Source organism: Callithrix jacchus, chromosome 9 (genome assembly GCF_049354715.1).
Source record: "Callithrix jacchus isolate 240 chromosome 9, calJac240_pri, whole genome shotgun sequence".
In the NCBI taxonomy this organism is placed as follows: Eukaryota; Metazoa; Chordata; class Mammalia; order Primates; family Cebidae; genus Callithrix; species Callithrix jacchus.
This window is the reverse complement of record NC_133510.1, coordinates 85805200-85822044: the sequence shown is the minus strand read 5'-3', so window position 1 is coordinate 85822044 and position 16845 is coordinate 85805200. Positions and strand designations below refer to the sequence as shown.

The following is a 16845-nucleotide window of genomic DNA, read 5'->3' as shown; positions in this document are numbered from 1 at the left end:
CTTAAGATAAGGTATAATATAGATTGGGGTTTAGATAGTTAACAAGGAGTTAGGAGTACATGGAAAGTAAAGAAGTAGAAAAAGAGGGGTGGAGTGTTACAGAAAGAATTAGAAGCAGGAGGGAGAGAACAAAGACTTACACATGTAAGTGACCTTTGTTTAATGTTTCGTGTATATTTAGAAAAATATAAATACCTGTGAAATAATAGAAATGGAGGAAGCTTGCTAGGGAAAAACCAAGGAGAATTATAAAGAATGTGGTAACTGGTGATGGGGAAAGGGCATAGCCCTCCAAAGTTAGCAGCCACTAGTAACCTAAACTGATACTCCCAGGTAGGAATGTGGGTCAGTGTGGTTACATCAGCTGGAATTTTGAAAAAATCAGTTATCTGGTTTCTTTGGAGGAAAAGAGACTGTAATTTTAGTGTGTGGTCCCACAGTTTGAACAATTATAACTGTAACTCCATGCAAAAGATACCCCTACAAAGAAATGTGAGTAAAAGTAAACATGTAGGAGTCAGAGAATATAATTAAGTGAAATTTCCCAAAGGTTTTGATGTTCCCTGAACTACAATACTGAAGCTGATTTTCTTTATAGCCAAGAGCTACTTATGTTCCGGTTATGCTTCAACTCCCTTGATCTTTCTGGTTGTAAATCTAAAACACACTTATACAGAGAGTATACAAGTATATATTGAGAAAATATTCTTTAAAAATGATTGCATATAGATTGTGATGAATAACAATACCCCGAGACTGGGAAAACTGTAAATTTAGTATAGGTTAGTATGACAATCTGACCTCAGTCTAGGCTGCAACTTGCCCACACCAATAGCTAGTAAACAAGCGGGCTGTATTCGCTATCCTTCCATAAGCATGGAAACTCACAGAGAAGAAAAACAGTAAACACTTCAGAAATATATATTTTTTATGGTTTGTCAAAATTTGCAAACAGAAGTACAGCACAAAGCAATTAAAATGTAAGCATGAGAAGTGAATACACCAGAAACTAGACTTGTAACCTGTCAGAAGAAAATAACTGCAGCATGAATGTAATTGAAAAAGAGGCCTAAAATGGAAAGGAATTTGAAGACAGATATGATGGGCAGGATGGGACCAAAATTGATCCTGATATAACTGAGGTTGTCAGAGAAGTGAGCATTTATCTTACTGGAATTAGGTATTTGATTTCTACTGACGTGTGCAAAAATATACGTAATGACAATGTGATGAAGTGTATCTATGAACTGAAGTAGAAGAAGCATTTGAGGAGTTAATTTGGGTGTGAATAAACTTTAAAAGATCCAATGAGCAGCAAGACTGAAATATTAATTAAAAAATTACCAACAAAAAAAAGTTCAAGACCAGAGAGATTTACAGCAGAATTGTCTGCCGACATTTCAAGAATAGGTACCAATTCTTTTGAAACTATTCCACAAGATAGAGAAAGAAGGCACCCTCCCTAATTCATTTTATGAAGCCAGTATCACCCTGATACCAAAACCAGGAAAGGATATAACCAAAAAAAAAAAAACTACAGACCAATATTCTTGATGAACACGGATACTAAAATCCTTAACAAAATATTAGCTAACCAAATCCAATAACATATCAAAAATATGATCTACCATGATCAAGTGGGTTTCATGGTAGAGATGCAGGGATGGTTTAACATACACAAGTCAATAAATGTGATACACCATATAAATATTAAAAACAAAAATCACATGATCATCTAAATAGATGCAGAAAAAGCATAAGACAAAATCCAGCATTGCTTTATCATTAAAACTCTCAGCAAAATTGCCATACAAGGGACAAATTTTAATGTAATAAAAGCCATTTATGACAAACTCACAGCCAACATAATACTGACTAAGGAAAAGTGGAAGGCATTTCCTTCTGAGAACTGGAACAAGACAAGGATGCCTATTATCACCACTCCTCTTCAACATAGTACTAGAAGTCCTAGCCAGAACAATTAGACAAGAGAAAATAAATAAAGGGCATCCAAATCAATAAAGAGGAAGTCAAACTCTCACTGTTTGCTGATGACTTGATCCTTTTTCTTGAAAATGTTAAGGACTTCTCCAGAAAGCTCTTAGAATAAAATAAATAAAATAATTCAGCAAAGTTTCCAGATACAAAATGAATGCATACAAATCAGTAGCTCTTCTATATGATGATAGTGACCAAGCAAAGAATCAAATCAAGAACTCAATCCTTTTAACAATAGCTGCAAAGAAATTAAAATACTTGGGAATATACCTAACCAAGTAGTTGAAGGACTTCTATAAGGAAAACCACAAAACATTGCTGAAAGAAATCATAGACGACACAAACAAATGGAAACACATCCTATGCTCATGGATGGGTAGAATCAGTATTTTGAAAATGACCACATTGCCAAAAACAATCTACAAATTCAACACAATCCTTATCAAAATATCACCATCATTCTTCACAGAATTAGAAAAAACATAAAATTCATAGGGAACCAAAAGAGAGCCCACATAGCCAAAGCAAGACTGAGCAAAAAGAACAAATCTGGAGGCATCACACTACCTGATTTCAAACTATACTATAAGGTCATAGTCAAGAAAACAGCATGATACTAGTATGAAAACAGATCAATAGAGAAGCCAGAAATAAACCCAAACACTTACAGCCAACTGATCTTTGACAAAGCAAACAAAAAGATATAGTGGGGAAAGGACACCCTATTCAACAAATGGTGCTGGGATAACTGGCTAGCCACATGTAGGAGAATGATACTGCATCCTCATCTCTCACCTTATACAAAAATCTACTCAAGATGGATTAAGGACATAAACCTGCAACCTGAAACTATAAAAATTCTAGAAGATGACATTGGAAAAACCCTTCTAGACATTGGCTTAGACAAGGATTCCATGACCAAGAACCCAAAAGCAAATGCAATGAAAACAAAGATAAATAACTGGGACCTAATTAAACTAAAGAGCGTTTTGCCCAGCAAAAGGAACAGTCAGCAGAGTAAACATAGCCCACAGGGTGGAAGAAAATCTTCACAATCTATACATCTCACAAAAGACTAATATCCAGAATCTACAACAAACTCAAATTAGTAAGGAAAAAACAAACAATCCCATCGAAAAATGGGCTAAAACATAAATAGACGATTCTCAAAGGAAGGTATACAAATGGCCAACAAACATATGAAAAATGCTCAAAATCACTAATGTTCAGAGAAATGCAAATGAAAACCACAATGAGATACCACCTTATTCCTACAAGAATGGCCATAATAAAAAAAAGAAAAAAAAAAACCAAAACAGTAGATGTTGGCACAGATGTGACAAACAGGGAACAATTCAATACCGGTGTTGGGAGTGTAAACTAGTACAGCCACTATGGAAAACAGTGTGGAGCTTCCTTAAAAAAAAAAAACTAAAAGTAGAACTACCATTTGATCCAGCAAAATCCCACTACTGGATATCTACCCAGAGGAAAAGAAGTCACTATCTGAAAAAGAGTCTTGCACACTCATGTTTATAGTGGCACAATTCACAATGGCAGAACTGTGGAACCAACCCAAATGCCCATCAATCAACGAGTGAATAAAGAAACTGTGGTATATGTATATGATGGAATACTATGCTGCCATAAAAAGAATGAATTAACAGCATTTGCAGTGACCTGGATGTAACTCAGGAATGGAAAACTAAACATCGTTTTGTTCTCAATGATATGTGGGAGCTAAGTTATGAGGACTCAAAGGCATAAAAATGATACAATGAACCTTGGAAACTTTGGGGAAAGAAGGGGACTGGAGTGAGGGATAAAAGACCACAAATATAGTGTAGTGTGTAATGCTCGGGTGATGGGTGCACCAAAATCCCACAAATTACCACTAAAGTATTCATGTAACCAAATACCACTGGTACCCCAACTTTTTGAAAAATAAAAAAATTAAAAATTAAAAATAAATAAAATATACAGATGCATTTGTAAATGAAAAAAACTAGTCAAAGTGAAATACACATGTGCAGAATTAAAATAAATCTTACTCATAAAGTCAATCTGGTGACTCTGGGATCCACATAAAATCAATGCCTAAAAGTCAAGACACATCGTATGTAGTATTCCCACATCACAGAGGCTTGTGGAAAGTTTTGCAAGAAGCGTATGGCTCCTCCTCCATTTACAAGCAGAAATGTGGTTTAACTGCTTCCCAGACAAATTATTATTAACCATGTCATTATTTTCCAACAAGATAATAATCCTTCATATGGTGAAATCCGAATCTGTCCCATTAAACTTGGTTTTATGAGTTTTGTTGTTCTAATTAGGGTTGAAGAATATCTTTCCCATTAGAATATACATATATATGTGGGAAATTTTATATCCCTTCAATTAATAATAGCTCAATTAAGTAATTAACCTTTTCCCTCAGATCTCGGTCTTAGAAGTTATTTCCACTCCATAGAATTCCTCTACCACCATATTCACCAGAAAAACTATACTTCAAATTGAAAGTAATGTATTACAGAATATGCGGACTACCTTTAACACAGTTGCACTTTGTCAATAAGCTCATTTATTTGAATCTTCTCTTCCCATGTTTCCAACTTTAATTTCTGACATATAATCATTGCTAAAGAGTCCAAATGGATAATACTGGCTTTGATTTTATAATAATGTTCTGATATAATTTATGTTCTAGGTACTTGGGAAAGGTATAATACATATATGAAGTTCTCTCTAGGATAATATAATCCTTGAAAGATATTTTCCCTTTAATTCACATATACTAAATACACATTGAATATTTGTAAAATATTCTACATATTAGAAATGCAAAGTGCAAATACAACATTTAGCATAAAAATCAGAGAGCTGAGTCGAAACTGTAAGTAATCTACCAGTCATCACAAAAACAATGTGTTCTCATGGATACTTATTTATCCCATGTAGACAGTACAGGCCTGAATCAAATATTACCTACTGCGCTCCTCAGAACATGGAGTTGTCCACAAGTCTTTAACATAAAACTCTATCCTTTTTTCCCCCCACAGCATTAGCAGATAATCAAATGAGCATAATTAAAATAATTTACCACCTAATGTTAACTCCCTCTATTTCTAGTTTTGTTTTTCCCTCTATATCTTCACAGTCTCCTTTTTCTTCTTGAGTCACTGGGGAGAAAGCATTGCCTAAAGATCTCTGATATTTCCTTTGCGTCCCCCTCGCCTTGGACACATTCTCAGTCTCATATTTACATGCATACACACACTTTCAGTATCCTATTCAACACCAGATGCAAACATTCAACATCTATCTTTAATTTGTAAGAAACTCAAACTTAGTATTTCCAAACATCATTACAGAGTAAGTCTGACACTGCTCACCTCCAATTCTCCATTTTCTTAACGACTCACATCACTTGTGTGAAACTGTACTCCCAGAGGCCACAAATGTCCTTACTCTCGGAAGTTGATGGACTTTTTCTGTCCCCTGCTCATCAACTTTCCTTTCCACGTCCTGTCACTGTCTTGGCTGCTTTCCTCACTGTAAATTTCAAATGTAGGAATTCCCAAATATCTGAAATGGACTCTCCTCTTTTCTAGGTATTCCCTCCTTTGGTGATCTTATCCACTTATTTGGTACTATTTCCTTTTTGCAAATGACTCCCACATCTCTATCCCTAACTATGACCTTTCTTCTCACTGCCTTCATTAAGAGAAATGCTCCATTACAAAATTAGACTAAGCATATTCCCTCACTCAGAATTTGCTCAGTCTAAACATTTTGTTCTTGGAATAAATATAGCCCACTGATTAATTACAATATTTATCTTTGTGGTGTTTCTTTTCTTCCAAGTTACCTAAAATCAAAATGTTGGAACACTTATAGCAGCTAATTATCTTACTTGCATCCTGTGAAATAATCTATGGCTTAATTTATCTTTATGTTCTTTTCCATTCCTCTCCATTTCAGTACTTTATTCTCACCACTTTATGCCAATACTATTACCGTGACCTTTTATTTAGTTTTCCCAAGGCTGTATCTCCCAACTCTATTTCCTCAAACACAACCGACATTTTTCATTCCATCACATAAATGGCCATCATAAATTACTCTTCTCAGTATGTCACTTTGCTTAATAACATTTAAAAATACAAACTCCAAATGTTTAGTATGGTACTTACTGCCTTTCCTCTGGTTTTATGCTAGTTTCCAGTTCTATCTTCCCCATACCCTTCCTCTCTGTACCCTGCCCCTTGCCTTGGTTCATGTGTGCAGTTCTATCTGCCAGAATTCTCTCCTTGTTCTTGCTAAAATCCTCACCTATAAGCATCCTATCATTCAAGCTTCTCTTAGCTTGTCAACTGTGACTCAGTGCCTCTTCAGCTCAACCCAGCTTAAAGTCATTTCTCTTTCCTGTGCACTTTGCTTACACCTAGCAAATGTCTCACAAAGCACTTATTAGATGGCATTATTTATGGCCCGGATGTTTGATTGGGATTGGAGGAGAGAACAAAGGAACCCCAATCCCATGTTTTCTCCTCCACTCCTTCCCCCATTAGATTGTACATATCTCAAGAACAAGGTTAATTTTTCATAACTTTCAAATCCTACTGCCTTTAGCACAATCTTACAAAAAATTGGAACTTGATAAAAAATAAATTGAATAAATTCATACTAAAAACAATTACATCCCTCAAAATATAAGATGCACAGACCTATCATTGCCAAGTACCCTCTCCTGACTCTACAGTTTACTAAAAGCCAAGTAAAAGCAGGTGACTTTGTACTATGCAAATTTCTCATTCTTCACATTAACCATTTTTTAAAAATCCATAAGTTAATGTAGAATTTGGCTTAATTCCTACAGGAAGAACAAAGCACTTTCATTTAAATGTCCCCTGTAGTCCTCCAAAGTCAGCATCTTTTGATGCACATAAGTGAGAGAGAAGACAGAGAACACTGTTGTCTATTTAAAGTAACCTCCAAAGAAAGGTCAATTTATTTAAAACAATAGAAAATTAAAACTATAAAAACTTAAAATGCCAACGTTGGTAAGGAGTTTTCTTACTATAGTAACATGTTTTAATCTATTATAAGGTTTAATTTTAGCACAATCAGCCCCAAGAATCAAGTAAATAAAATTTTTAAAGGGTAATGGTATCTTTTTTAAATAAATAGACTTCTCTACGTATTTTGGTAAATGACAAGGTATTGAACATCTCTGACGAAGACACAACATTAGAGTCTAAAACTTATTTTGTGCCAGTTAATGTAGACATCTTTCATTATTTTAGTATTTGATCACTGGAATTCTTTGTATATAAAATGATGCAAAAATTCAATTAACGGTTTCAAAGTAAATTATGTGAAAAAATACGGCTTTTATGGCATAGAATAAATAAAGAAATTCATCAGGGGACATATTGAAGAAATGGAATACGTATTTTATTTAAAAATATTCTGCATACAATTGGCAGTCTTTTAAATATGACTGTAATAAGTGATAGTACACAAAGGTTGCAGCTTCATATTTTACTTCATATAGTCGTGACTTTTAAGACAGTCACACAATCTCCCGAATAAGCTACTGATTATTACCGTTTGGGGGCACTTAAAAAATAGAAGAAAATCCTTTACAAAAACTAAGAGTAAGCTTAGATTACTTTGTAGGGGAGAAAACTAGAAAAAAACAATGGAACTCTTAACTAGAACACTGGAGTTGAGGTCTGTTAGCTATGTTCTCATATAGGCAGGTAACAAATTTATTAAGTTAAAAGCAGATAAATAACAAAGAATATTTTTTATGAACAAAGGTAATAAACAGCTATAAACAGGAAGAATATTAAATGAATGCTTTAATTCTGATCAGAGGTGTAATTGCTAATAAATCATTACATGGATTCTTGTTTAAACAGGTCTCTTCATTTCAGAACAGAAATTTATATTACTGCCATGGTTTGCATTTTATCACTCTTTCCTCTGTGCTGTGGTGTTTTACTCACCTAGATCACATACTGTAAGTCAAAATACAATTCTGAAAAAGGATTAGAAAAAGACTGTATCTGTTGATCCATCAACTGTAATACCATTTATCTACTGTTAAATATGAACATTTTATTCTATCCCACCCATTTTAAATGTATTGTTGCCAGATAAGGAAAGTATCATTTGAATAAACAAATTTTCAAAGTCAGTCTGCAGCAGGTTTATGAAGAAATATTTTGAAGGTTCAGAAAAAAATGGCTTCGAGTTGGAAATTAAATATTGATTTTATGATTTGGTCAGTCTTTTAGTATTAACCATTTCACAAATCAGGCTCAAATCTTGTAATACTTGAGTTTCTTTCATTTTTTAGTTCAGGTCAGGTAAGCTCTTCTCTCACTAATCCATTATAATGTGCTGAAGATGAATCATTTCACCAACCACCTGACAAAAAATAAACATGACACTCAAGTGACTAGTACTCAAAAAACAATTGCACTTAAGTATCACGCATTATGTATATTTAGAGCATTCTATTAATGTGAAGGCAATTAAAAAAAGAAAACAAAAACTCTGATCTCTGCCTTTAATGAAATTACAATAAGTTTAAGGCTTCAAATTCAACTCTTTTTCCAGAAATACTGAAAAAAGCTGCCCACTTGGACATTTACAAAACCATGCCTGCTGCACAGCACCCCTCCTTCCCTGCCGCACACCACCCCTCCTTCCCTGCCGCACACCACCCCTCCTTCCCTGCCGCACACTATCCCTTTCCTGCCGCACACCACCCCTTTCCTGCCGCACACCACCCCTTCCCTGCCGCAACTCCTAACCCTCTTGGGCTGCTCCAGCTTTCTCTAAAGCACTTATCACTCACTATCTGACATACTACTAGGTCCTTCTCCTCAGACTAGACTGTGAGCTCCTAACCATTTTGTTCACTGCTGTATAGCCACTGCCTAGAGTAATATAGCTGGTACTCTGTAAATATTCTGAATAAATACATAAAATGACTATTATTACTTAGGTTCTCCAAATTTCTGGCTTATCTTTCCTCTCTAAGATATGGCTGCATTTTTTCCATCAAGCTTTCTCTTATGCATTCAGTGGCCTAAGTTACAGTGTGATTCCATTTAGTTTTGATGGTGGGTAAGCTATTGACTTCTACGCCCTTCCACAGAATAGGGATCACAAAAGTATCTTTGGGTTGTTGTGAGAAATGAAGTACTTAGCACAGTGCCTGGCATGTAATAATAAGTACTCAATAAAGTTTAGCTGTCATTGCTTTCACCATATGATTATGAAATTATTTTCTTCTGTTGCAAACTGCTTATCAATTCTTGAAACATCTCATAATTAATGTCACAGGGTTCAGAACAGCCACCCCAAAGTATGGTTCCTTGTATTATTGAGTATTTTAAGCTGAAGGAAACAAAACTGCAGAAGAAGAAAGCTCACTCTATGACCTTCTCCCCTGTAGTAGTTAATAAAACCCTCATTAACACCTTATCGCTGAATACACAGGGAAAAATAGAAGAAGAAAAAACAGGACTTTCTAAGTTCCTGCCAATTTATTACCATGAGATCATAACCTTTTGTCTTCTAATCATACCACTGCATGATATCTACAAAAAATATTTTCCTGGGTCATCATTTCTGAAGGCTCCCATATCAGGTAAATGTATATTAAATAAATTTCTATGCTTTTCTATTGTTAATCTGTCTTTTGTTTTTGAGGTCTCAGTGATGAGCCTTAGGATGTTTAAGAAAAATATATATTTTTTGTCCCTACAAATAAAACTTGGAGGAATTGAGGTTCAGTGCTAAGGTTGCAAGCGGATGAATCTCCTGGAAAGAAAAATAGCTACCTCCCACATAGGTCTCTTTCAGGGACCATTAATCCTCTTCTTTTGTGCTCTCAGAGGACTGTATATACCTCTGTATAAGAATCACTACACTGTATTTCAATTAGTTGATTGTGTTCAGTCTTGCCTGCTACACTGTGTGGTCCTTTAGGATATGAAATCTCGGTATTCTGCCACAAAGAAGGCACTCTATAGATGCTTGCCCAATGGATGAGTTACTGTAAAGAAATGAGACTGATCCCATTATTTGCACTCACATCACATGTGCACTTTCATTATTGTTTCAAAATTACATTACCCAATAGATGATCTTGATGTGAATAACAGGGTAGAAGATTTTAGTATTGGCGAGAGATGCAGAATGTGTATGAAAATAAAAGGAATGTGCTGGAGTTCAGAGATGTGTTGCAAATAAAATGTGCTTAGAAGACCGAGACAAAGCCAGTTCTTATTTTATCATAAATGGTTACTCTATTTCAATAGGAGAGATCTAATTTATATCCATCTTACTTTATGGAAGTGTGATTACCCCAAGAAAAACTGTAATGAAAACATTCTTGATAAAGTTGAAAAGCACAGCTATTAGAAATGAGGACTGTGGAATAGAAAAGGGGCATACAGCTTGAGGTCTGATGATATATGAGAATCAAAAAATAATAGGTATTTAACGCCACAGCCAAAATAAACCTTCAAGGAATTAATTTTAAAAGTCATTCAAATACAAAGTATTTAGTAATGCTAATGCCTGTGTTCAAGTGATAAAAATCTTATGGAGCTTTACACAGGCTAGAAAACAGCAAACCTACCTCTAGAAAAAGAAGCTTGAGACTGGAAGATTTTATTGTTGAATTAGCTGTTTAGCAGGTATTCAAAACAAGAGATCAGAGAGAGAAAGAAAAAAAAAAGTAAAAACCCAGTATCACGATGCTTCTTTGTCTTAAATCTATCATATGCTTTGAGTCTATCCCTTTGAAAATGTTTCTCACTAGGAAAGTACTTACATTAGGCCTCAGCCTGGCTGCCAGATCGTAATACTTCTCAGCTGCTTCATTGAGGCTAGCCTGTCTGTAAAAGAAAAAATAAAATACAACTATAGCATTTATTTTAGAATTACAAATAGGATCATTGTGCAGCAAAATAACGTTAACTTAAAAAAATTCTGATCACACTAAACAATACGTTGCCCAAGCAGATAAAGACTTATAGTTTGAGTGTTTGCATTACCTTTGTTATTGTATTTAGGGCATTATAAATAGTATCTTAACATAATCCTATTCAGTGGGTGTTCTTATTTTACGTTTACATATTAGGAATTAGAAAAGTTATTCCCCTTTTCCATGCAAAACTAGGTACTATATTATAGTGTTGGGATTTTCCAGCATTGACATCATACCCTAGAAGAATCTCAATTTAAAAATAAATTGTCAAAATTAGTAATTAGTTGCTTTTTGTTTAATAAAAACAGTAAACATCTACAGGATTTTCAAAATTCCACGTTTGTCTAGAAACACACTTCTTTTTTTTCCAGCATGAAGGGAACTTTCCATGGTGTGCAGTCAACAGAAAAAATAAAATAAAAAGGCCAGATTATGTCTCCTCTTGGACTCTGGCCACCAGGGTTAGCACATGACTTAACCTCAGCTAAATAGATGTTCTCGTTACTTAGGACTTTCATTCCTAAGTGACAAAAAGATGAAAGGATGGCCAGAATTTACTCGCAATGGTAGAAGCAATGGGACTACTTACTAGCCAGACTCCTCCTATAAAGAACTGCCTTTGTATATCTCACTGCTGGGCCACTGAGGCTACCTTGTTTCCTGTTGATTTAAGCCTTCCAGCCTACAGTGAATTCTGTAGCTCTCATACCCTTCAAATAGCTACAGTCAGTTTCACTTGCTCACAGCCAAATATTGTAAGTAGTGCAACTGACTTGTACAATAAGATGTGCACTTGATATTTACAGATAGATTTGTTCACTGCATATTCCTATAACTCACAGCAAAGACCTAGGTTCAGCCAACTCATGACCAGAAGCAGGGTTCTAAGGAAGTCCAGCTAGTCATTCTTTAACAAACAATATACAGTTTTTTTAATCATACCATTCTGCTTCAGAAGACCTTCTAAGATGGCAGGTAATAAGATCTAAGAGCTTCTTAGATGGAGGTTGAGCTGGAATCTGGTGACAGTATTTGAATAGCAGAGAAAAAGTGCTATAGGAAAATGCCAAATTCAATTTTGGATGATATGCATAGTGTATCCATGACGTGACAATAGTAGTAAATGGCTGGGGGTCCTGCAGTTAAAATGGTGGAACAGTCTCTTGAAGCCGTGATGTTACAAAGCTTTTGAGACAGGAAGATGACAGGTCACGGATGAAGAGAACACAAAAATTAACTCTCTCAATTAGAAAAACATATTCAAGTTTTAAAAGAGAAGGTTAACTAGCCATACCAATAAAAGTGAATTTGCACTTTGGTCAAGCCAAATACAAACTATAAAGACATACCCCATGCAACCATATAAACTATAGAAATAACTGAAGATAACATCTGTCTGGAGAGCAGGACATATTCTTCTAATTTTTAAAGGAAAATAATTAAAAACACTGCTATTTTTAATAGATGTTATAAAGAAAGTAAAAACCCTTGACCTAAGGCTCTACTGGACCCATGACATGTTACAATGTGCTGTTGCAATTTATATTCTCATAAATGTTAAAGTTCAATTTCACTATGTCAAGAGAAGTACTTTAGTCTGGTATGAAACAGTAAAAATTCCCTTACTAGGGTATTTAATGAAGGTTCCCCCTGCCACCAAATTATAGAATCAATTTGGTACAGATTCATTTGGAAATATAACCAAAATTCATTAGGTCATGCCCTGGAAAAGTTCTCTCCAGAGGAAAAGAAAAGTCATGGAGGTAGGAAATTAGAGTAACTTAATACTACAAAGAAGTCAGTTACTTTGAAGCGAGATCAACCAATAGATGTCTAATATGGAAAGTATAGCTACGATTAATATTCTTCTTTATGGACATTTAATTCATGAGGTAGATAAGAATCAAAACAGAAACTGAGGAATTCATCAGATAAAATGCCTTGAAAATAACAATAAACTCAACTCTTAAAAGGTTTTACTGCCCCCTCAAATGTTTATTAGTTTTTAAAGTCTTCATATTATTCAGTGCTTTAATTCCCAAAGGAAATATCTAGGTTAGAAGACCTAATTTCTTAAGCTAGAAGTAGAATTGATGAAATTCTAATGAAGTGGTAAAAAAAACCCACTAGGATTTATTGTCATATAACTATGCAAATTAATTTTCACTGTAAGACCCTTTTCTTCTGATATTAAATAGTCTTTATAAACTAATCAGCATGCATTTGTGGCAGCACATGGAAAACTGTAGGGAAAAGAATATGTCAGTTACACCCACAGAATGCTCATTTATATCCTCATTTTATTCTCTAGACAAAAGAGAGTAACTCATGAGGAACTGTCCAATGTCCATTTTACAGTGATTGCTGTATTTCACACATGCCTCTGCATACAGCATCTCGGGAGTACTTAATAAATCTTAATTGTATAGATGATTGAATCATTAATCAACATTTGCAAAGTAAAGAATTCAGCAGTATTCTGCCAGTTGCTTGGGGATCCTACTAAACATTGTCAAGAACATCAACCATAAGATTGTTAGGGACTGAGGACTGAGGTTCTCAAGACTATTAAAGCAGATGATAAAATAATACTTCCTACATACTCGTATCCCTTTTTCCTTCCCTATTTCTTTTCTGGGACAGAAAATTTCTAAATCCTCTATCCAGGAATTGTTTCATTTACTGGTTATAATACCACATGAAGCAATAATTATTATTAATCACATTTTAAAGATGAGGATAATGCAAAAACAGTGCCACTCACTGTCTTACTTCCTGAAATCTCTCATTTTTAAAAGATCACAATTAGATATAGTGGAAACCTTTCCCAAGGGTTCAAGTATTAATAGAAGACTTTGAAGGTGGGTGAAGAAGAAAGCAGAGGCTCTGCAAGAAATATGCAGGCCAGATGTAAACAACTTTGCGTTCTAGCGGAAATACACTTTACAAAGCCAGGAATGAGGCGCTGAGAAAGAAAAATCATTCATACGAGGAACCTACAATGAATCCAGAGGGGCAACTTGCCCCATTTAACATGCCACCCTGGGAGTCAACATTGTTATGCCGCGTATCTAGAGCATTGAAAATTTAATCACCATGCCAGCAATAGACATCAATTGGAGACTTAGATGAAAGCGTCTTTCTCATTACCAACTCCTACCCATCATAGCTGTTGGGCCCTCCACTCTTCACATTACCTCTGGTCTCTCAGGGCCAGGAAGGGTAAAGAAGAAGAAAAAAGTCCAGATAGTATTTGTGAACTGATCTAGGAAGTAAACCCTGAATTGTTAGGAAATCACTGGAGAAGCTGATTATATTTTAAGTCTTTAGATTCAGGGTTTTTGTTTGTTGGTTGGCTTTGTTTTTTTTGCCAGCAGTGAAAATATAGTCTCAGGTCAAAAGCAAACAGACAATAACAAAACTCACAAACAAATTTCATCACTTGGGTACCGCAGAATTCCTTTTTTTGTACATGACACTATAAAACTTGGATCTGTTAAAAATATATATTTCTTATATCTTATTCCACTCCCTGGTATTATTTTAGAAAAGTGTATTTTGGAACACATGTTTATGGCCCAATAGTCTTATAAAGAAAGATGTATAAGAGAAATTTGGGAATCAATAATGTAATGGAATAACAACTTAATATACCTTATAAAATGCATGAAGCAAATTTGATTAAAAGAACCACTTACAATTACCAACATTTTTATGCATTCTGTGAGAATTATAAAATCGTTAAATTTAAAATTTCTTCTTTAGAAATATAAAAAGTAAAAACTCTAGTGGCACTTAGAATTAAAACTCTCTTTAACTACAATTATTAATAGTTGTGAATGGTCAATTTGAATTGAAAATTAATATAAAAACCACTGATACATACAAAAGATAATATTTCAGTGAAGTCTTGGTAATTATTTTCAAGAACAGCTTATGAGCTTTTTTTTCTAGAGAGAAATTGTTGTTCATGTAACATAAAGTAACATAAAAGTAGAGGAAAATGGTAGCTGGGTTTTCCTGGAATCTTGCCAGGCTCTGATGCTTAGTTTTAAGTTACTCAAAGCAGCACTAAATTTTAATTCCAGTTGATATGTTATACAGTAGAAATTGAAGTAGAACTGAAATAATCTAGGACATAAAAATGTATAGAAGATCTTAAAAAAGAAAAACCAGAGTCATACATATGTAAAAACAATGGAGCAGAAAAGATCCTTGCAATGAAACTTCTTCGATAAATTGTTTATAACCAATAAACCTTCTTAGAAGAAAACTTTCTATCAAGACACTAAAAATGGCTTCATGACCTGTATGTATCTCCACTTTGAATTCCAAAGGAAAACACTTTCCTTTAGCAATAAGAGAAAAAACATTATGCTGACAACATAATTTTTAAAATGGTCCCTCTGAGTTAGGCCCCATGAGAGTTTAAGACTACTCTTTTATGGCCTATAACTGTTCAGGGACTGCTAAGGGCAGAGTTAAACCCTTATCTAGAAAGATTGCATAATGACGTGTAGTGGAAAAAATTAAAAGAGAGGATGTGTGTATTGGGAATGTCAACTGTTATATTCACATGCAGTAAATTACCGCTTACGTTCAAGGTGCAATGTTTGGATGAGGATAAGGAATCAAGATGGGAGAAACAGAAGCAGCAGGATGGAACTCGCTTGTAGTGTGGGGTCCAAGAATCAGCATTCCACTCTTCTCCTGGATTTGTTAGTAGTGTAAAATCACAAGTACCACTCCAACCAACTAAATCACAGCATGCATTTTAACAACATCCCCACGTGATCATCTTGTATATTGGTACTGAAAAGGCACAGGGTTGAAAGACACCCACCTTCAACCTCATCTGCCACCCCACTTTGCTTTGAGGACCCTACAGTCCATTACAACATGGTTGAAATAAGAGCCTCATGCTTATAATTTGGCAGTAAAATGTAACTTAAAATTGGAAAATTCAGTGACTTTTGAGTGGTTTTGGTAAATTTGGAAGTGTTAAGTAAGAAAATATATGGCCCAGAGGGCCTTGGAAATACATATACATCCCCAAGATCACACACATGTTCATGTACACAATCTGATTTGTGGAAATAATCTGATTTTGCTTTTTTCCTATTTAAGAATTTAAATTCTATGTGACTTCCAGTAAAATGTATTAACAAGTTAGCATTTCTAAAATTTTATGTTTCAATACACTGAATTACATATTATGTGATTTGAATATAATAATTAAAAGATAATGATTCTTTCTCATATATTCACTCTGCTCTCTAGAAATTAGGAAAGAAATTAGAACCAGTTGGTATGGTGGAGTTCTGCTATTTTTACTACCTTTGGGGAACAGTGATAATTTCTACCCTTAGGCCTAGAAAAAGGAAAGTGTACACATCTCAGCTGCACGTGTGACCCACATCAGAGACTACATCATGATGATATTTCTAAAAATGTAATATCCCTTTGAGAATACAAAGTTGGAGTTCCTTCTCCAATGACCCTGTCTACTTTATAAAATTTATTATAAAAGTATAATTTAATAATATTGGAAAGATCTAACTACTGAGCATTTATTTACATATTTAACAAACTGTTACTCTGTAAATTCTTTTCTCTATCAATAAAGTCAAGAATCATAGTGTCTAAGCAGTCAGTCTGGTGTAAAATATGAGGGAGCCCATGTGTCATAGTGAAACAGTATCATACTACATTAAGCCTAACCCCTGCTATACCAACTGTAAATACAGAGAAAAGTATTGACTTTGAGTTTCAGTATGCTCATCTTTAAGATGGGAAGATTTACTAATGTTTGTGTCACAGATGTACACTTA

General features: G+C 34.6%; 1 protein-coding gene across 6 annotated transcripts in view; it reads right to left on the bottom strand.

Annotated features, from left to right (window-relative positions):
* TMTC2 (transmembrane O-mannosyltransferase targeting cadherins 2) overlaps positions 1 to 16845 on the bottom strand; it is a 452640-nt gene that overhangs the window by 57783 nt on the left and 378012 nt on the right. For 3 of the 6 annotated variants that reach the window (XR_013521950.1, XM_035257146.3, XM_078337017.1), the window contains one exon: positions 10859 to 10922. Coding sequence is in view for 4 of the 6 variants with exons in the window: in XM_035257146.3 (XP_035113037.1) it covers positions 10859 to 10922 (64 nt within the window). In the remaining 2 variants the exon portion in view is untranslated. Of the gene's footprint in view, positions 1 to 7433; positions 8437 to 10663; positions 10711 to 10858; positions 10923 to 16845 lie in introns of those variants that run through there. The other 3 variants (XR_013521951.1, XM_035257148.3, XM_035257149.3) reach the window with 2 other exon arrangements.